This window comes from Xenopus tropicalis, chromosome 5 (genome assembly GCF_000004195.4).
Source record: "Xenopus tropicalis strain Nigerian chromosome 5, UCB_Xtro_10.0, whole genome shotgun sequence".
Taxonomy (NCBI): Eukaryota; Metazoa; Chordata; class Amphibia; order Anura; family Pipidae; genus Xenopus; species Xenopus tropicalis.
Window position 1 is genome coordinate 111245746 of NC_030681.2, and position 21814 is coordinate 111267559.

The 21814-nt window shown below is 43.4% G+C and overlaps 2 protein-coding genes across 3 annotated transcripts in view; one reads left to right on the top strand and one right to left on the bottom strand.

Moving 5' to 3' along the window:
- fndc3b (fibronectin type III domain containing 3B) overlaps positions 1-15805 on the bottom strand; it is a 178240-nt gene extending 162435 nt beyond the window's left edge. For both annotated transcript variants that reach the window (XM_012963399.2, XM_002931571.3), the window contains exon 1: positions 15691-15805. The gene's annotated coding sequence lies outside the window, so the exon portion shown is untranslated. The remainder of the gene's footprint in view (positions 1-15690) is intronic.
- A 133-nt stretch (positions 15806-15938) lies between these two features.
- On the top strand, positions 15939-20569 carry LOC100497302. The gene is made up of 2 exons (XM_031902202.1): positions 15939-17312; positions 19597-20569. The coding sequence occupies exons 1-2, from the start codon at positions 16253-16255 to the stop codon at positions 20562-20564; spliced, it is 2028 nt and encodes a 675-aa protein (XP_031758062.1). The 5' UTR covers positions 15939-16252; the 3' UTR covers positions 20565-20569.
- Positions 20570-21814: the final 1245 nt, after the last annotated feature.

Below are 21814 nucleotides of genomic sequence, written 5' to 3' on the forward strand. Positions count from 1 at the left end.
AGCAATTAGCAGTTGGTGTTTAGAGGTGCTGTGGGTTACTAGACATGGAGACAACTTGCAGTGTAAAATAGTTGTGATTTTAAAAATAACCTTTGTACTCTGTGTCTGCATTCCTGCAGTAAAAGCAGTTAACACTAAGGGGGAGATTTACTAATCCACGAACGCTCCGAGCGTTCATTCAGCATATTTTGGCGACTTTCATACCAGCGTGACTTTTTTCGTATTTTTCGCGACTTTTTTGTACTTTGCAACAAAATTTGTGTGACAAAATCGTATTTGCGCCGAGTATGAAAGTTTTGGATTTATTCAAGCTTCGGTATCGTGACTTTCCTTGGGCCAGGTTGGAGCTGCAGAGTGCCATTGAGCCCTATGGGAGACTTTCCTTGGGCCAGGTTGGAGCTGCAGAGTGCCATTGAGCCCTATGGGAGACTTTCCTTGGGCCGGGTTGGAGCTGCAGAGTGCCACTGAGCCCTATGGGAGACTTTCCTTGGGCCGGGTTGGAGCTGCAGAGTGCCATTGAGCCATATGGGAGACTTTCCTTGGGCCAGGTTGGAGCTGCAGAGTGCCATTGATTCCTAGAGGCTTCCAAAATCATGCACAGAAGGATCAAAGTCAGAAAGGTTTTCCTGCATTTTACGATCGTTCAGATACGAAAATTTTGTGACAAAAAATTATCGTGACTAATACGTTTTTTTCGTAAGCATATTCGTGATATTTGCGATCTTAAGAAATTATCATATCCAATCCGAATTTATCCCATTCGGGATTCAAACTCACGTTTTCATGAATGTGCCCCTAAGACTACTAAGACTAAGTTCTGCTCCATTTTATGTATATTATTCATTTTCTCCTGTGCCCCATGTTTTATTTCATCATATGACAACTTTTCAGCTATGAAAGGAGTTAAAGTTTATAGACATGTCTGCCTTTCTGATCTGTGTATTTAGAACATCTGGCCTTGGCCACAGCCACCCATAGCAACAAATACAACTTCTTCCCTGCAAATAACATGCTCAGGAGCCAGGGAATGTAACCATTTCTGGAGAAGATTAGGATATAGGCTTGTAACCAACTGCACTTCAGCTGTTTGTTCAACTACGTCTCCCTTAATCCTGTACTTGATATAAAGTTAGAAATCAAATAACTGCAATTATTTTATAGAGGTCTGAATGTAATATTTATTGCAGGAAGCAAAAAATGTTACTATAAAGAGCAAATATGGAAAGTATTTATAAATATTGTAAAGCTTCTGTTTAGGTTCATTTTATTAGCCGAGAGTATATTTTAAAACTCCTGTTTGAGCTATTTTGCAATGTTTCCATTCCTTCATTCCACATGTTTCACTTTGTCATAGCAGCTCTTAAGCCCTGATTCCAGATGCTACTATGTCAGTGGCATAGATATACCTGTATATATAACTGTATATGGGCTACTGTACTATACTTTGGGGTAATGTGAAGAGAACCTCTCTCACAGATAAGAGGGATAAGAGATTTAGGGTTAATTCACAGAAACGCAAAAAATATTATTCTCTCCATGGGCCTCATTTACTGACGAAATGGAAAATTTTGCCAAGTGTTTTCTTTGCCTCCCATATCAGTTTTTTTTTTCCAAAAATTCCATGTTAATGCATTTGTCACAAGATTTTAGCAAGTGATATGCCTACGCAAGTATTAAATCTGCATCTTTTTGTAAATTGTGCAAAAATCGCTTCCATGTTAATATGGGCACCAAGCTGACCCCCATTACTTCTAAGAGTTTTTTCTAAGATGTATATATTTCATAGTCTGCCTTTGCTACTATGGGATGGGAAGAAATATGTGCAGGAAGCAATACTATCCTACTAAGAATCTATCTATCTCTCTATCTTCCTATCTATCTATCTATCTATCAAAATCCAAACACTGATGGGGCTGCTGCAGGTATGCACTGGCAGAAGCACATACCTATAATTCTCTATTATAACACTGCAGGCATCAAAGCCAGCTAGCAGATGTTCACGCATTCAAACCAGGGGAGGACTTTTGTCAAGTGCATGCTGGTATGAAGAGATGAAGTGACTTTTCATTCAGAAAACAGATGGTAGACTAGAATTCCCAGCCATGCCTAATAATTTTTAATTGCATTGTAAAGCATGCAATCTATACAATTTAAAGTGCTGTCTCAGAAGTTACATCTGATCATCTCTACCAGGGTTTGAGATATGGGCAACTGAGTGAAGGAAAAATGGAAAGGCCAACAGGGATATTCATGATGTGGCATGCTGGCATTCATTTTGCAGGCATTTGGCTCTCAGGGGATGCTGGGACTTGCCATTAAACAAATGCTGTAGGCCCTCTTGGAATTCCCAAATGGATAATATTCGGTAATATCTCAGTCTAAGGAAAAGAGGATTTGTATTTTTAATTGTGAGAATATATAAGTAAAAATGAGCATCCACTAGAGGAGAGCAAGCATTCCACTGCTGTGTTTTACTATAATACAAACATTATTTAACCATCTGGATTGAGCAAAGGCAGCATGCCAACTTTCTGCAGTTCCTTCTCAAAAGTAAACGAATGATACATATGTGCCACGTTGCTAATAAAAAGACAGGAAGCTGCATAAGATATCTCAGGGAATATCCTAGAAAATAACTTTAGGATTCTACAAAAACGCAAACAAGAATAAATCAATATACCAAGATGTTTCATATATATATATATACAGCAGCGAAGAGATCCGCACTCACAGGACTTATAGAATTAATCTGGTGTTTATTGAGAAGACTAACGTTTCGGCTACCTTTGAGGTAGCCGAAACGTTAGTCTTCTCAATAAACACCAGATTAATTCTATAAGTCCTGTGAGTGCAGATCTCTTCGCTGCTGTATCTAATTCTTCACTTGGACCTGCACCCAGGCTATTGTGACCCGATTGACGTGAGTGCCGGCTCTCTCCTGATGCATATATATATATATATATATATTTTCAGCAACAATAACAAAAAATACCATATAATATTTGTGACTTTTTTACCCTTTTTGTTCCTTTTTTTAACGTAATTTCAAAAAATGTTATACCGACACCTCTAATGGATGCATTGATCCATAACTATACCCCTTGGTAGTGCAATTAGTTTAAAAAACAAACATAGATCTCTCATCTGCCATCGCCAGTACTGAGGGCAATGCTTTATCTTGTGCACTGCCTAAGGGCAAGGCTTACCAGCAGGAGCACTTGCTATCTGATTTCAACAATATCTCCTGACTGTCAACTGGGATCTCCTACTACAGTCATTGCCCAGGCAAGCTGTTCTCAATACAAACCTAATTGATAAAGTAATGTAAAAGAGAACAGCATACAAAAGTGTCAGGTCTGAGGTGAATTAATGTTGTCCATGAAAAAAAGGAAACAACAAAGGAAAACCCCTGGTGAGTTTATGAGAAAGGACAGAGTAGTTTGGAATGCATATCAGCTGATCCCCATATGTGTGCCTTGCCCCAAAAGTGGACGAACATCAGTTATAACTTCATTTCAACAGAATCCTCACCTACGTGACCTTAAGCATATTCTTTCAATAAGTGTTCATTATATGAAAATAATTTGCAAATGCTGGCTGGCATTGTGTTGATTACGGTTATGGAATGTCTTAACCAGTGTTTACTATATGCTACTTGCCCTTTAAATGCTCTTTAAGCAAAAAAGTCCCATGGGTGCTCCCAGCAGTTAAATGAATGCTAGCCTTTGACAGTACCCAGGCATGGAGCACATTTGGAGACACGCAAGTGTTGCTGTTTTGTTTCTGCACATGCAGCTACAATGTTCCAGCACCTATTTAGTTTTTCCAGATCATTAAACATTGCTGAAATATGCCAGTGATGCTCTTATAAGCTACACTAACACTGAGCTGGAGGAAGGTACTTAATAATCTTAGGGAGGGAAAAGGGGGAACATATAGCGGGTATATCAATGGTACAGAATAATTGCCAAATAAAAGCACATTTTTGCAGGTTACTTGAACTTTTACAGGCGTAACCTAACTGTGCATTTACTGCTCTGGAAAGGATCACAGGCCTGCTGCTTAAACTGACCTCACAATCCATTGGCCCTTCTACCCTGTCGCATAGTTTGCACCTACTAAGTCATTTCCTGCCAACCATATTAAGCTGTTTTAAAGACTAGGGTGCTGCTGTAATTCTTTTGGGAAGTTATTAACTTTACAACGTGCTATCAGCCTGAATGGTAAACAGCACCATAAACACACGCACTATAAACCCAAGGGATTTAATGCAGTGCCTGTTTCCAATTTGCATTTCGCACAATACTTACAAAAATATGAATTCTATGCAGAGTTCAAATATTAAAACAATGTGCGTCATACTGCCAGCAGCCCCAGTCCATAACATTTTCCAGTTCCACGTTTAAGTATGATGAGAGTTCTCTGCAATGCATTAGCTGGGAGAAATGTCTGATAATGTCAATTCGCTTCTAATCTTCAGATTCATGTGTGGTCTAAGAAATAAGGTCATCATGCATTTCAGCCATATTTTGGCCCGCTGTTATCATTCAAAACGACTTTATCTTTCTACTTGTGCCATAGTTCCAAGGAAAAGACATTTTTTGCATATTGGGCCTAAAAAAATATTCAGGGAACACTTAAGGACAAATAGTAGAATTCATAACCAGCAGGAGCAATGCTTATTATCATCTGTATTTATTATAGTTATTAGTAATTATGAGCATTATTACCTGTTGCATTGTGGGAGAATCAATGTATTTTTGATAACTTAGCGTTATTTAAACTAAGAAAAAAATTTTTAGGCCATAGTTGGGCAATAGCACTCCTCTTCTTTTATGCTAAGTGACCTTCCAGCCAGGTAGCACTGACACATTGTTAAGGTATACAGGGAGCAATGGGTACAGTACCGATAAGCCTTTCTATACCAGACTGAAAGCCATACACTATGGCCAGCTTTGTACTGTTCCGTCCTAACCTGAGATTCCTATTCACTTTTTCTGCCAGGACAGGTCATCCTAGATCCATCTGAATCATGTGCAGCACCTCAACTGGGACATACAAGCCCAGATGGTTGGGCAGTATCGACAAAATTAGTCAAACTTCCCAACCGAATCTTAGCATGTATGGCTTCCTTTAGTCCTAAAAAATGCACACACTAGGATATGGACAGCTCCAATAATCTTTTAATTTTACTTCTTTAGGGTGAAGACACACTGAGCTACTAGTAGCAGCTACTTTTGCATGGCTTCTCAACTCCAGAAAATACCCTGCCATAGACAATACTGAGAAATTGCCTCTGCTAAAACACACAGAGACAGTTTTCAGTAAATGATCAGCATTGTTTATTTTAGTAGCTGCTACTAGTAGAATGTGTCTTCACCCTTAAGTACTAGCTACTCTACCACAAACAAATGCTTGCATGGCTGGAGGGTGTATCAGAAATAAAAAAAAAAAAAAAACAGTAATAAATAGTACTGGTTCTAAAGAGAGCTTTGGATCTTCTACTTAGTCAGGAACCCTAATATAAACAATATGTGTATTAAGTAGGGTTACTGCCAGAAATCTGTTATACTGGGGAGGCTGCAGAGGAACATGAATGGCAAATTTGTCAAGAGGTTATCGTTGCCTAAAGGCAGTCCTGACTTTTTAACGCTTGAATCACTGAATGGTGATAATATCGGTTTTGAAGGAAAAATCTCTAATTTCTAGCCTTGTTACCTCCAGTAAGGTTGATGTCATTTGAAACAATTTAACCACAGAAACCCACATTTGAAATGTGGCATGTGAATCATTGACATTCAATACATGTATAATGTTCAAGGACACAAAGATATTTTGGACTTGTATTAAAAAACTGAGGTCAAAATAAAGCAGACTTTTGAAAGAAGTAAAATCCATAGTCAAAGATCAGCCCACAAAAGTTGAAGAACTCTTGCTCCAAGAATGCCTAAGAATGCAACGCCTATTATTCGGCCAGTCTAAGCCTGTATGCACAGCAACCTGGGGTTCTTCAGCTGTGCCTGAATTACAGCTTCCAGCAAGCACAAGAATTTAAGGATGCACAGGTTTTAGCCTTTCTGTATCCACAACGTATGTGAACAGACATTGAGTAAAATATCACACAAATGAAGAAGTTTGATTTTTTTCTAATGCAGCAAATAGTTAATTAGCTGCCCAAGGTGTACAGGTAAGGTGCTGCTTAAGTCTCAAAACTAAATAATACTTAGTATAGACAATGAAGGTTTATTTCATTCTTGTAACAGGGATCAAGAAGAATCACCCCAAGACAGCATGGTAATTCATTTTTGGGTTCAGACCAATAAGTGTCAGAACCACTGCTCTAGACAGTTAGAAAACAATTTAAAAGCACAGCAAAGAGACTTTAGAATCTTCTTGAAATCGCCACAACTGCCAGTGTATACACAGTATACAGTTAAAGACTTGCAAAACAATGAAAAGTCAACAACTCAAGTACTACACCAATGTTTCTCCTTTCACTCAGGCACATGCTTTATAGCACCAATATACACAACTAAACAGGCAACAGAAAATGTTGCATTCAAACACATAATAGGCCGTCCATTAATATATACTAATGCTATTTATTATTCAGAAATTGAGTGAAAATATATTTTAAATCTAACGACTAAGAGAACCATCAGGCCTCACAGAAACAACATCTTCATTAAAAAGAACACTCACTGCAAGGGCTTGCAGAGCTGTGGGCATTTTCACAACAGCAAAATAGTGTATATCAGTAACTGCTAGACTAAGCAGTTCATTCAACTTTTCTTTGTCCTCCGTGGATCAGTTTACAGAGATAACTATGGTTGAGAAGATTGCTGGGAACTACAACTTTCCTGCAAAGCAGCTGTGATTCATTGGAGTGTGAGAAACTTTTGTCAAATTGTTTTTTTTGCTCTGCTCAGCTGTATGTAACCAACTCTCAGGAGGTGGTGGTTGAATCCAGCATGCAGTCGAACTTAACATAAGAAAATACTTGCAACACAAAGCTAATTGCCAAATGGTAAGTCATCAGAGGCAGTGATACCTGAGATTCATTATACTTCCGAGGCCAATTTTGATAGCAGATGAGCTCCAGGCAAACACGGGTCAAGTTCTTATTATTCCTACAGCCATAGGCAGAATACTAATTAATCAATCAAAGATCAGAAGTAGATTTGACAAATCAGAATTTCCATAGTGAAAATATTTCCATAGTGCAAAGGGAGTGTAGTTGAAGCAGTACAGAATGCAATGTTCACAAGAATATGTGCTGTTTTTGACCATTTGGTTTCAAATCAAGTTTTTTTGCTGTTATAAAGCCACCAGTTTTGGTTTAAATAGAGAATGGGTTGAAACTACTGCAGTAAACATTTGTTTCTCAGATTAACTACCATTCTTATTCACACTACAAATGAGGGCATTTTCATATACTACAGCTACAAATTAGCAAGGCCCTCTCCCAGAAGGCCCCTATCAGAGCAGAATGGGACCCCAATAGGAGAAAAAATGCCTAGCACACACATGGTTATGCCCTGACACTCCCTGGTTACAGCCCATTATTTCAAAACTCTGCCCATGACCTGGCCGGACCCCATCTTTACTGAAGTACCCCATGGATAGGGGGATAATTTGTAAAAAAATATTACAAATTAGGTCAAAGGGCCCCATCTGTGAGAATTACAAGGAATTAGGAGAACCAGAGAGGTAGGTAGAATAGATAAATATAGGTTTCTGGGATTGTTGTATAGAACAGAAAAGATATGCCAGACATACTATGCCAAGTTGGGTGAAAAAGAGCGAGGGAGTGAGTACCAGAAATGGAGCTTTATATCACTTGAGTGAAATGAAGGAGACAGTCTGGAGTATTCTAAAAGTAAAGTAAAAATGTGCAGAGATGGTACTTAGTAAGTTAGTGATATTAGCCTTTATTATATTTAATGTTATGTTTAAAGCCAGGCAATAATCAAGCCATTAAAAAAAACCAGAAGCTCACATCTACAGCACTACAGGAGATTATTGGCTCTTGGATTATTTGGCCTATAGCCAACTAGTCAGAGTGAGCTATATCCATTTTACCCAAAATGAGAAAGGACTCCAAAAGTAGCCAGTCATTCAACTTCACATGTGTCACAGCTGGGTTTCTCTTTTGTACCTTGTCCCAGAATGAAGCCTCATTTAATGTAACTTTACTTCACTGCTCAATTACTGTGCAAAAATTGACAAATATGCATTACCCCTGTGGGTGGGTAACAACAGAAGAACTTCCTGTGATGCTCTTATAAGGAGCAATCAGTTACTGTGTACAGAAGAAGGACAGAAGTAAAAAAAAAAACAGTGCCTGTACTGCTCTGGCATTATTTTTATTATTATTATTATTATTGTGCAAATCAGCCAATAAAGTCAGATTTTTATGCAAACATCATCACAGGATACAGAGTGATTTGCTTAGTGTAGCAATTATGTTACAAACAAGGAACTTAATGTGGTTATATGGGGACTATAAATCCACTGCAAGTGGGAAAGAAAAAATTACAAATGTTAACAATCTCAGGGATGTCCACCCTGAAGGCCTACATCTCCTGCTGAACTACAATTCATATCCTTCAGCCGTTCCATGACACTGGAAGTTGAGGTTCAACAACAACTGGATGCCAGAAGAGTGGGAAAGTCTTTTCTAAAGTCGGTCACCCAGGAGCTGCTTATCAATAGTGCTATGTCAGAAAGCCAAATGTATTGCGCATGGCCAAACTGCACCATTCCAAAGAATGCAGGAACCATCTGCTTCCATGTAACCAATGAACCATCACAGGTAATTGCTTGAACTGATTTTCAGTTCTAAACAATCACATTTTAAGAGATTTTGATAGACTTCAACAGCTGAACACAAGATTCACAGAAGAATCAACAGTCAGTCAGTTCTGCAAAATGGAACCAGATTAGCCAAGCCTTGTTTTGTGTGTAGCTAAAATTAATAGGAATTCTCATGCATTTTCTAGATAACATTATGGACACTATAATCACAAATAACATTCCCTACAGACCTAGAAATATCACTTTTTAGAATAGATTAATAGCACTTTCTACCTCTTTATGGAAAAACTCTGACAATACACAGATGAGTTTTAATCACAAAATAAGAGTCATACGAGGACATCTGCAAAAAAATCCAGCAATAAATTTCAAAAAAAAATTAATGTTCTTGGCTATAAAACAAGCTCTAAATGCCAAAATACAATTTGAGAACTACTATGATACTGGCTGGTACCTAGTCAAACATAGCATGGGGTATAAAAATATACTCAGCCACAATGAAAATATGCCACAGCCAATAAAGGCTGGCCTTCTTATCAATAGAAATATCTATTCCAAATTAAGGAATGCATTGCAGACATCCAAAATTCTACCTTATTTTTATTATTAATCTAGCCACTATCTAGGCAATTTAAGGATTTGCAGTATTTATTTTCGTGCCGGAATAGAAAGCCAACACCTATGTTCAAGGCATTTTTAAGAAACACAGGATCAGACTTTAGTAACAGCTAAAAACAGGATGTACAGCTGCCCACAGGGACATAAAAAGACTTATTTATTATAAAGTGATAAAAAATAAAAGGCTTACTTACCTTTAAACAGTTGAGATATAAAATATGTATATATAAAATATATATATATATATCTCAACTGTTTAAAGGATAAGTAAGCCTTTTATTTTAAAATCCCCTAAAATTACTCTTTACAGCTCCCAGAATAGCATATCTTTTGTTTCTCTATTACAAGCAGCTGAACTGCAGCTCTTTTACTGACTTCCTTGTCTAGTATGAAGCTAGAGTTAAGCTTTTGCTTTCTGCAAACTCCTTCTCTCTCCGACTATGAAGACCTCAAAGAGGTGCCTACTGGGCATTCTCACTGCCTTTCCTCCAATTAAAATCAATTAGGCATGCACAGTAGATATGAGGTCATCATAGTCGGGGGGCGGAGCCTCATGCTAGACAATGAAATCAGTAAAAGAGCTGTAGCTTAACTGGTTGTAATAGAGAAACAAAATAAATCTGGATGCAGGGAGAAAGGTATGTTATTCTTGGGGCTGTAGAGAGTAATTTTAGGGATAAAAAAAAAGGTTTACTTATTTTTTATTTTTTTTTGTCCGGCACCACATGATGAATCAGTAACTGGAAATGCAGGCCTGAAATATTTACTGTAAAGGTCAGTACAGCAGAGTTGTTGTTATAATGGTCAATTACCTTTGTGCATAGACATGATTTTCTGTGTATATATATATATATATATATATATATATGCATTCATTTTGTCAAAAGCTGCCAACCAGTTTGACCTTGTATTCCTACCACAAAGTAATCAACATCAACACATAATGATAACAGTGGGAGAATGTATGTAAAATCTATGCTACTGAAGAAATCCCAGTGGTCCGCTAATCTGCAAAGGTGTGGGCCACAGGTTAAGGGCCATTATAAAGAATAAAGAACTTTAAACACAGAGTCTTATTATTAATAACGTAGTCATATAAGGGTATATGGGGTACAATATTGCCTATAATATATGATATATATGAAAATATATAATATATGAAAAGATTTATTAGAAATTAACTCTGAGTAAATTATCACATCCATAGAATAAAGGACACTAAGGATAAAACTATACATGATGTACAGTATACACTTAGATTACTTGAATCAGACCAAACTAAAGTTGACAGGAATGTTCATTATATTCCCAACACTGGCTATCCCTCTCCACAGCTCTAAAGCATAAATCTAATAAATTAAAAATGTACACTAAAAAGTAGAACTAAGAACGCCAGAAGCAATAATTTTGCCCAACAACAATTATTCTGAGCACAATAAAACAAATTGTCATCAGACTGGCTCAAATTCTGACTTCTAACAACAACTGCATAAGCACAATGCAAGGGATCCCCTGCTATCCAGATGCTTGGTATCACAGTTAAATGGGTCAATATGTGCAATTTGTTCCACTGTGTGTTGCCCAGCTGGACAGGGATCCATTCATTTAGTTGCCAAGGTGCCACCGAGCTACAAAGTTTTACACTGAAGTTATAGTTCATTCAGCAAACCATCCACTAAATAATTTGAACACAAGCGAGAGGGGTCAAAATGTAAGATTGCACAGCACTGCCTAACCTTGTAGCACTGTATAAATAAAGCTCTAAATACATACATACATATGACCCAGGAAACATTTGCCTTTCCCTTAAGAAGTGACAAATAACCCCTCTGCCAAACTGGCCTCCCTACAGGTGGATATTTTGCCTTCCTCTGAAGCAGTTGTACCAAGTTACAACTGAAGTTCTACTTCAATAGACTAGTATCTTTTTTTTTCAAATTAAATAACTATGGAACAAACTATCAATATCAATAAGGATGTTTATAAACAGGGCACTCCAAGGAGCACATGGTCACTGTTCTGTGATGTTGCAATAATGACACTCAGCAGTTCCCTTTCTGTCCCCAGGCTGCACTCAGTAGGAAATGCACACATTTTCATGGATACTTTGCAAAGTGCAATAAAAAGTCCACTCTGTAATTTGCAAGAACCGTGGGGCTGTTTGTCAACTAGATCAAAGCTGGCACATGAATGCTCCTTCCAAGTGGAATTCCTTCCTGTAGGTGGCACATTGTGGCTGCGTACCTATCTTCTCCTATTTCCACTTCTTTCAAAAAACCTTTCCTTTTCTCACATACCTTCTGTCTCTGGGGGCTGGATTTGCACAGCCTATAGAGCTCGCCAGTGTCCAACTCAAAGCAAACTCTGATTTCAGATTAACTAGTTATAGTTTCACTGCAACAGTATACTTCAACTAAAGAGGAAATAAATACTGTAAATCAAATGTGAAAGAGCGATTACAGACAACAAGGAGTTAAACTTGTAGTGGATGGAAATATACTTTTGTGGGCGGTTTAGGTGGCATGAAGATATTAAAAGGTAATTTATTATGCTTGGAAGTAAGAGTAATATCAGAAAATAATGATTTGCTTAAAGCACATATGTATGTTTATATATTAAACTACACCATCTAGCATCCCCTAGGAGTAGGTGAATGCATTCTGGGAACTGTAGTTTCACTGCTGAAGGGTCACCAACTAGGTACACTGGTTGGGTTGTATGCCAAGATCTGCTGTGGATCTCTAACTAGGGATCGCCTTACCCTGCATTGAACTGGCATACACATTAAAAAGCCAAAGCTGAAAGGTAGACAGGAAAATATGCAGGCTTCACTACTCAGTCTGTAAGCAACCCATACATTTATATATAGATGCTGTTACTGGCATTTATTTGTAAGGGAAACAACTGGAATGAAAGTAATGCGCTAAATCAGGTTGTCAGTGTAATTTCCCATCACAGTCCCGTGAGTAACTTTATGCCAGCCAAGCACTATCCATTTTGTAAAAAATAGGAAGTTTTCGATTTGAACTCTGGAACTGCACTAAATATCTGCATCGCTTCCTCAGCGCTCAGCCTGTAGCTCTCCCTGCCAACTTGGAACTCCCAGTATCCACAGATCTCACATCAACTCAGGCAGGCTGCAAGGGATAGTGGGAGCTGTAGTTAAGCAACTGCTGGAGAGCCAGAACTTTAATATCACTGACTGACTGACTGCTGCACACTAAAGAAATAGAAAAAGAGAGAAGGAAAAGTGAACACCCAAACATTTGCAGAGAAGCCAAAGGGAAAAAACTGTGAGCATTAAAATCCCCTACAAAGTACATTGTGCCTGGAAATCCCCCTGCCATGATTGGGCTGAGTGAAGTGCGAGAAGAATGAAATGTCAGAGTTCTGCCTAAATTTCTCCAATGTGCCCCCTGGATCCAGACACTTGCAATGTCTTTCCAGATAGCTGGAGGCTTCAGATTCTTTGGTGTTTTGTTCTGGGAGGGAGTTGTGGCTTCACCTGAGTGACATCTGGCAAAACCCAATGCCAGACAGTATGTGCCTCATAAGAACCTTCCTTCATCTCAAGTCTCTTCCCTCTGCCTGCCCCCAGGGTACACATTTCCAGCAACCACCCCCCCTCCTTCCCCGCAAGGCAAACTTCTCTGTTTGTTTTCCCACACGGCTCCTTACAGGTTAAACTACTGACAGCCATGCACACAGAATGGCATTCCTGCCCTGTTTAACCCTCTACACTGGCCTGCCAGCTTTCTCCAGGAATGCTAGCCACTTAACCCTTTCTTTGATAGAGGGGTGTGAAGGTTACAACATTGCAGTATGCCTTAGTACACAACATAGTCACTATATAGTAACCAATCATTGCTAGTAAAGAACATTAGAGCAGACCGCTTAGGTACAAAAATGGGTGTCTATATCAGTATTTCCCATAAATAACAAAGCTATACAGAATACTTAACCAGGAGTGTCTGTGTCAGCCTGTTTCTAACTGTAGCACCCCCAAAGGCTGAAGGATGTTATACTGTAGTTTAACAACAGCTGGAGCAAATTATGTTGCTTAATGATAGTTAAATAGAAAGGAAATAGTTATAAGTAGGGTTTTTATTAATTTATTTTCCTATACATGCCCAGTAAAGTATATGGGTTTAAGTTATTCTGCATCAAAAGCCTTGTATGCATTACTAAGTATGACACACTAGTTCTTCAGCCAAACATTTTCCTCTTTACGCACCACTGAAACAGTGCCCCCAGTGGCCAAGGGATCATAATAAATAGAGAAATGCCTGCTTGGCTTTACTAAGCAATGACTTCTGAACAAGGTTACTTTTTCAAACACATAACCTTATTTTATTTAAATGAAAAAAAGCCACCCATAACTTCTATTATTTTTAAAATCCATATGTGGTCAGAATGATGTGCCTTTAAAGACAGCCTGGTGTCTGTATGCAAAGCTCAGCTAGATTTGGCAGGCTGCTCACAATAAGTGAACCTCACCCAAATGGAAAAGTGTCAGAAAACTGCAGCAAGGATCATGGACTGAGGCTGACTAGAGCCTTCCTGGAATGCTAGGATATGATGGAGGGAGATTACTAACAAACAAGCTCATGTTTTTACATGGTCTCCAAAATTTACTGTTTTAGCACAAGGGCAAGGGCAATTAAAGCTATCATCTTTTTTTTCTGGGATGAATCCTACGAGCGTTCACTAAACCACCGTACAGAGACTATTTTATTCCAGCTCGCAGCAGACGTACCCCTCACGCTACTGGCAGGGCTTCACACAGCATCTCTCCAGCTCTGAGTTCAAGGAAACCAGACACTACTCAGCTAAATGGTCAGATCATGCTGCGACATGCGATTTTGTAGCAAATCCATGATCTTGTTCTATTTTTAGAACAAGAAATTTTAAAATGTATTTTACTTGAAATAAAATGCAAACATAACTCCATTCAAATGAGTGGGGGCGTCACTGCAGATCCAGAGAGAATTTTCATTGTACAAAAGTTACAGTTGTGTTGCAAGCTTGATCAAATTGCTGTAGTCTGGCTGTGCAGTGTGAACAGTGTCATTCTAACTGGAATACAAGTTAATGGAGAGCATAGGGGCCAAAGAATGGGGACGCAACTAATTCGATCTGATAGAAGCAGATAAGTCTGTAATGTGAATGAGGCCTTCATGCCAAGGATGGCTGATATCATTGGGCTCTCATTCCCCAACACCCACACCTTTAACAGCACTACTCTGGCACCGAAACAGTCAACATCTGCACCATGTCTGAGAGGAGGCAGAAGATTAAGCAGAGTACCAGTACTACAGAACCATTAAGCTGAGTACCAGTACTACAGAACCATTAAACTGAGTACCAGTACTACAGAACTATTAAGCTGAGTACCAGTACTACAGAACCATTAAGCTTAGTACCAGTACTACAGAACCATTAAGCTTAGTACCAGTACTACAGAACCATTAATCAGAGTACCAGTACTACAGAACCATTAAGCTTAGTACCAGTACTACAGAACCATTAAGCAGAGTACCAGTACTACAGAACCATTAAGCTTAGTACCAGTACTACAGAACCATTAATCAGAGTACCAGTACTACAGAACCATTAAGCAGAGTACCAGTACTACAGAACCATTAAGCTGAGTACCAGTACTACAGAACCATTAATCAGAGTACCAGTACTACAGAACCATTAAGCTGAGTACCAGTACTACAGAACCATTAATCAGAATACCAGAAGCACCACTGATACGTTCCCTTTACAAACTCTTGGGAGAAAGCCATACAGTGACCACTGGCACATACACAGACCACCCCCTCCTAAAACTTTGTCTCCCCCTCCCCAACTTGCCCTTGTGCCCCCAGTCAAAGAAGACAGTGCAGTAAAGACAGTGCGACCTGCACCTCCCTAGCTGTTGTTTCCTTAGGACCCTCAGCATCTACCCCCCCCCCTCAGTGGTTGCTGCGGGCATGCTGGAAGTTGTAGTTCAACAAGGGAAGGCAATTTGCAGGTTGCACATCCCTTTGATCATGGTCTGCTGTTATATCCATGCCATGCAGAACCATCTCAAGTGATCTAAGGGGTACATATCCCACACACGGAGTGTCATAGCAGACAGAACTTTTTCTATTGATCTCGAACAAGACATTTCGTTTTCCCTTCTTTAAATCCAACAAAATCGCACAAACATGGTAACAGAAAAGAGAAGGACCCCCTGCTGCGGTCCCGCTGCACGATGTGTATTACCTTATATATCGCTGAAATAGGGTTTGCACAGAGGATCGATCGACGTGCGCAGCTACTCCAGTAAATCCCTGCCAGCATGAACCCTATGAAAGGCAATGGAAGGGGCCTCCCAATCCCAGGCACCAGCACCCAGCCTCCGCCGCTGCCCACTCCTCCGCTGCCCCATTGGCTCCCCGGTAGCTTAGCAACACAGGCCGAGCCCGCCCACCCTGGTATGCCTCCAGCCCTCCCTCCTACAGTTAGGGGATGGTGCCTGGATCATCGGAATTGGGAGATCTGGAGAGCACTGAAATGAATAAAGAAAGCGCGGAGGGACTGGGGAGCTGGCCAGCCTGGAATTCCCTCCAGCAAGCAGTGAGTTAAAGAGAGCAGGTTTGGGCGGGAAGAAAAGCAGCTCATACTCACCCCCTCCCCTTTTTCTGCCTGTCAGCTTTCCCTGCAGGTCAATCGGCAGGCACGGAGCACCATCTGCAGCATCCCATCTCAGCAGCTTCCGTGCAGCTTCGTTTCCCAACTGCACCTCTCCCCCTCCTGCCTCCTTCTACTGAACGCCGCCGGTGCAATGAGCGACGACATCATTGACCAGGTGCGGGCCAAGATTGCTGCCGAAGGAGCCGACTGGCTGCGCCAGCTACTCGGCTCATTCGGTACGCAGGAGCAGGGGGGACAGGCGGCGAGCAGCGCCAGCAGGCGCCCGGCCCACCGCGCCCGCCCTCCCTCTCGCCTGAGCCCCAGTCCCCCGCGCACTACCCGGCGCACGTCCTCCTCCGCCGCCTCCCAACCCCCGACTGCCGCACCAGCGAGGCGGCGCGGGGAGGCCAGGACAAGGGCCCAGGCGAGGGCGCGCGACGGCACCACTGCCACCAATGTCTCCCGCGTGCAAAAGCCCCCTGCCAGTACAAATAAGGCAAGGAGGGCTGCACGCAGGCCCATACAATCAGCCCCTGCCCCTATTAGCCCCACCAATCCACTAGTAATGGCCCCCTCCATGGCACCTACCAGCCCAGCATCCCTATTTAATGCCACCAACCCCCATAGCAGCACTGGGCCTGCTGAAACCATGGGGCAATATGACCCACTAGCAGCTGAATTTGAGGAAGGGGAGCTCCCACTGGAGGATACTTTTTCCAACCTGGGCAGCCTGTCCCCAGACCACTTTTTCTCCACCCAGCCACCCCCGTCACCCCCCCCACTTTCCCCACCTGGATCTGCCAGCTACGAGCCGCCGGCTCACTATATATATGAGGCACCCTTGGCCCAGGCACACTCCAGCTCCCCCCGGCAACTCGGGGGTGCACCCACAGCAGGGACTACCCAGGGTACGGAGGCGCATAGGCACCACCGTTCCGCTGGCGCCATTAGTGGGGTGTCGGCCGGCATACAACCCGCCACCACCCAATTCAGGAGCACGGTCGTTCGGAGGGCGGCCTCCACACGATCCACCTCACCTGGTATACACGGCCACTATGGCAGTCCCACCCTTGCTGACGAAGGCTACCACCTCGGCAGACCCAGGCTACGCGATACATCTGGGCAGAGCCCGAGATCACACCCGGTAGCAGTACCTGCAACCTCCATTCCAGCTAACCGCGACATACCTAGGCAGGACCGGAACCCAACGGGTGAGTTTTCATGTGTCAGGGCATGGGGCCAGCAGGCCCACGGCAGTACAGAAATCTTAGCTGCGCTGCATGCGATTATGGACAGGATAGGTCCCTCCCAGTCGAGCGCAGGCAGCTCCTCCCCTTGTCCGCTGAAGGATACTTATTTCTGCGGCGTATCCCCGCTGGGCTGTCACTTATCGGGAGAAACTAGGGAAAAAATTTGGCGTAATGAGTTTATTGATATTTGGTCCCTCGTATCACCCGATCAGCCCACAGTGGACAGGGAGAGGAGATTTGATAGAGCTGATGACAGGAAACCAAAGGTGGCCAAGACTTTTGGCAATTGGCTACAGGCATTCTCTGTCCTTGCCTGCGTCATAGGTCAAAAATATCCGGCCAAGTGCTCGGAGCTCTTCGTCTATTTGGATTCCATTTACGGGGCCTACAGGACACACGGGGGCGCCTCATGGTGGCGCTATGACGAGGAATTCAGACGCAGGCTGGCTCTGAAGCCAGAGTTGGGATGGGATATGAAAGCCACCGACGCTTGGCTCAGAATCATGATGACCCCTAAGCCGCCCTTTCAGTATAGTGCCGCTGCGCCCTCCAGCACCGGGTCCCAAGGCGCAGTGGCAGCAAGACGCCCCGGGGTCTGCTGGCTTTTTAATGAAGGGCACTGCAGATTTTTTGGGACGTGCAAATTCAAGCACGAATGTAACTTTTGCGGCGGGGCCCATTCGGCCCTGCGATGCTTCAAAAAAACCAGAATGCCACCAAAAACTCCAGCAAGCGTTCGCGGCGAGGACGCCGGTGAACGTACAAAAGATGTCACCATGGCTAGACCAGTACCACAGGAAGGGGGAAGCCGCACTAATTAGGGACGGCTTTACATACGGCTTCTTTATCCCCTTCACCCCAAATTCCCAACCGACATTCGCAGAGAACCTAAAATCGGTCCCAGAAAATAGGGAGACAGTGGCGGCCAAGCTGCGGAATGAAGTAGCACTGGGCCGCATGGCTGGCCCGTTTGCTTCCCTGCCTTTCCCGAACCTACGGGCTTCACCTTTGGGTGTCGTTCCAAAAAAAGAACCGGGAAAGTTCCGGCTAATCCATCACCTCTCTCACCCAAAGGGCAAATCAGTGAATGATGGGATCAGCAAGGAAGCCGCGGCAGTTTCATACGTGTCTTTTGATCGCGCGGTATCCCTGGTACGGCAGGCAGGGAGGGGAGCGCTGCTAGCGAAGTCGGACATCGAGTCCGCCTTCCGCCTGCTTCCGGTCCATAGCGACTGCTACCACCTATTGGGCTGCCAGTTCGAAGGCCAGTTCTATTTTGACATGTGCCTTCCCATGGGCTGCTCAATATCGTGTCGCTACTTTGAATGTTTCAGCACTTACCTCGAAATGGGTAGTCAGACACGAAACTGGACATAACTCCGTCATTCATTACTTGGATGACTTCCTGTTCATAGGCCCCCAAGCTACAAACGTATGCCAGCTGCTGCTGAGCACATTCCAATTTTTTATGTCGAGATTTGGAGTGCCCCTGTCAAAAGAAAAAACGGAGGGACCAACCACCGTTTTGTCTTTTCTGGGCATTGAAATTGACACGATAGCGCTAGTCTTCCGCCTCCCGGAAGACAAGCTGCAAAAGCTAAAAGGCACAGTATCCGAAATGCTAACAGCAAAAAAAGTGACGCTCCGTAACATGCAATCCCTATTAGGCCTGTTGGTGTTTGCGTGCCGCATAATGCCTATAGCACGAGTCTTCTCGCGGAGGCTATCCCTAGCCACGCGGGGCATTAAGCATCCGCATCACTTCATTAGGATCACAAAACAATTAAGGGAGGACTTAAAGGTCTGGCAAACCTTTTTGGAACACTACAATGGCCACACCTGCCTCATGGACACTGAAGTGTCCAATGAGGAACTGAGCCTGTTCACGGACGCTGCCGGCGCCACTGGGTTTGGAGCTATTCTCGCGCAGAGCTGGTGCGCAGAGCAATGGCCCGACAACTGGGCTTCGGTTGGGCTCTGCAAAAATCTGACCCTACTGGAACTCTTCCCCATAGTGGTAGTGGTACAGATATGGGGACAGAGAATATCGGGGAAAAAGATATGTTTCTGGACGGACAATATGAGTGTTGTATTTGCCATAAACAGACTAACGTCCTCTTCCCTACCAGTGCTTGCTCTGTTACGACATTTAGTTTTGCGCTGCCTTGATTTTAACATATGGTTCAGAGCCCGGCACGTGCCGGGGCGCGTAAATACTGCTGCTGATGCCCTGTCTCGTTTTCAGTGGCGGACCTTCAGAGAGCTGGTACCAGCAGCGGAACAGGAGGGAATGGAATGCCCAGTATTCCTATGGCGCATGGTGGAGGACAACTGCTGAGCATGGTCAGGTCCTCGGTAACCCCAGCTACATGGCAAGCATACGGTAACGCATGGGGTGAGTGGCTTCCATTCACCAAGGGCAGGAATGGCGAAGACAACCGCCAGCTACGCGACAGCACAATTGCTTACCTCTTAGAGCTGCGAGCCAGGGGCGTGTCAGCCGTGTCCGCGCAAAGGCGCCTCACCGGCCTGGCCTTTTTCTTTAAGCTTATAGGTTGGCAGGATGTCACCAAGCACTTCATAATCAGGCAAGCCCTCAAGGGCTGGAAGCGCGAAGGCAAAAAAGGGGATACGCGCAGACCAGTAGATTTCCAGCTGCTACAGCGCTTGCTAGCCCCTCTGCAGGTCATTTGCAGGTCCCAGTACGAAACCGCACTATTCCAGGCAGCATTCAGCTTGGCTTTCTTCGGGGCCCTTCCCATTAGCGAGCTAGTCCCCCCGAGCGCCAAAAAGCCAGGCGGCTTAATGCAAGAGGATATGATAATAAACCAGAAGTTTATACGCTTCCGGTTAAGCAGGTCAAAAACAGACATAATGGGGAGGGGCTGCTGGGTAACCATCTCCGCCATTCGGGGCCAGGCTTGCCCAGTAAATCTGATTAATGCTTATGCAGCACTAAGGCGCGCTGGGACGAATTTCCTCGTCCACGAGGATGGCGCCCCCCTCACTCGCTACCAATTTAGCCGCCTTTTCAACAGATGCTTGGAGCATCTGGGCTTAAACAAAAAGGAGTTTGGTACGCATTCCTTTAGGATCGGCGCAGCGACCGAAGCTTGTTTACAGGGCCTCAGCGATTCAGCCGTAAAAACTGTGGGAAGGTGGAAGTCCAACTGTTTCGCAGCATATGTCCGTCCCAACCTGATAGTTAATTAGTTTTCTCCCGCCCCCCCCCCCCCCCCCCCCCCCCCCCAGGTTCCACCACGCCAGTAGTCCTGTTGTTTGGGCACTCCTATCTCCGTCGGGCAGAGAGGCGGGCAGCAATTCGTCCAGGCGGCAGGAACCTTGGTTTCCATGGGGTTGACATGGTCTGGAAGGGAATTAGCGGCCTACGGTGGCTACAAGTCCTACCAGAAGTGTTCTCCTTCAGTAGAATTTACAACGGCCCGCTAGTACTAGTCGTGCATGCGGGCGGCAACGACCTAGGCACGGTAAAAGTAGCGGAGCTCATAACATTAATTAAGTCGGACCTAGAACGCTGCGCCTCACTGTTCACCAACCTGGTTATTTTATGGTCCGAAATCGTCCCTAGGCTGACCTGGAGGGGGGCTAGAAATTTAGCTGCGATTGATCGGGCTCGCAGGTTCTTGAATGTGAGGATTTCCCGTTTTGTCAAGAGTAAAGGGTGGGTAGCATGGCGACACTGTCACCTGGAGGATGAAACGTATAGATTCATGACCCAGGACGGAGTACACCTTAACGACATAGGTCACGATATCTTCCTATCTGGTTTGCAGGATGGCATTGAGCGGGCACTAGGGCTCTTGGTGGGTGGGGGTCGGAGTTCAAGTAGGGGTACATGAACTCCTCCTGGCGGGGGATAGTCCTTGGCCATTTAACCTCTGGTGGTGTTTGATAGTTTTCACATGCCCACTGCGTTTGCAGTGGCCGGCATTCGTTACAAACAGTTATTATAATAATTATATGTTTGGGAAAGTTTTGTAATACATGGCAAGGACTATTTTCTCTGATGTTGGATTCTGCAATAAAGCTGTGGCCGAACTCCACCCACTAAAAGCTATGGTGTCATTGTGTTTTCTTGACCAGTTTAGATTCAATGGGGACAAGTTGGTAGGGAGGGAAGGAGTCTCCACAGTCTTACTCCTCTCTATTTCAGTGTGTGGAATCTGTGGATTGTGCCTGGATCCTCACAACTGGGAATCTCCAGTTCCCCTGTTTAGCAGAATGGTTACTGCTGGTGAGTGGGAGAGAGAAACATGCTGATGAAAGGGGATCCATGGGCAAAAAGCCCCCCACACCCAGTGTCGGACTGGCCCGCCAGGATACCAGGAATGACTATTTGATAGTTTTTCCCTTTTTCCGTATGGGACCATGGAAGCTTGATAGATGGAAGAATAAAGTATAGTATGTAGAGAAAACAGACTAGGATAATAAAGAGTTTGAGG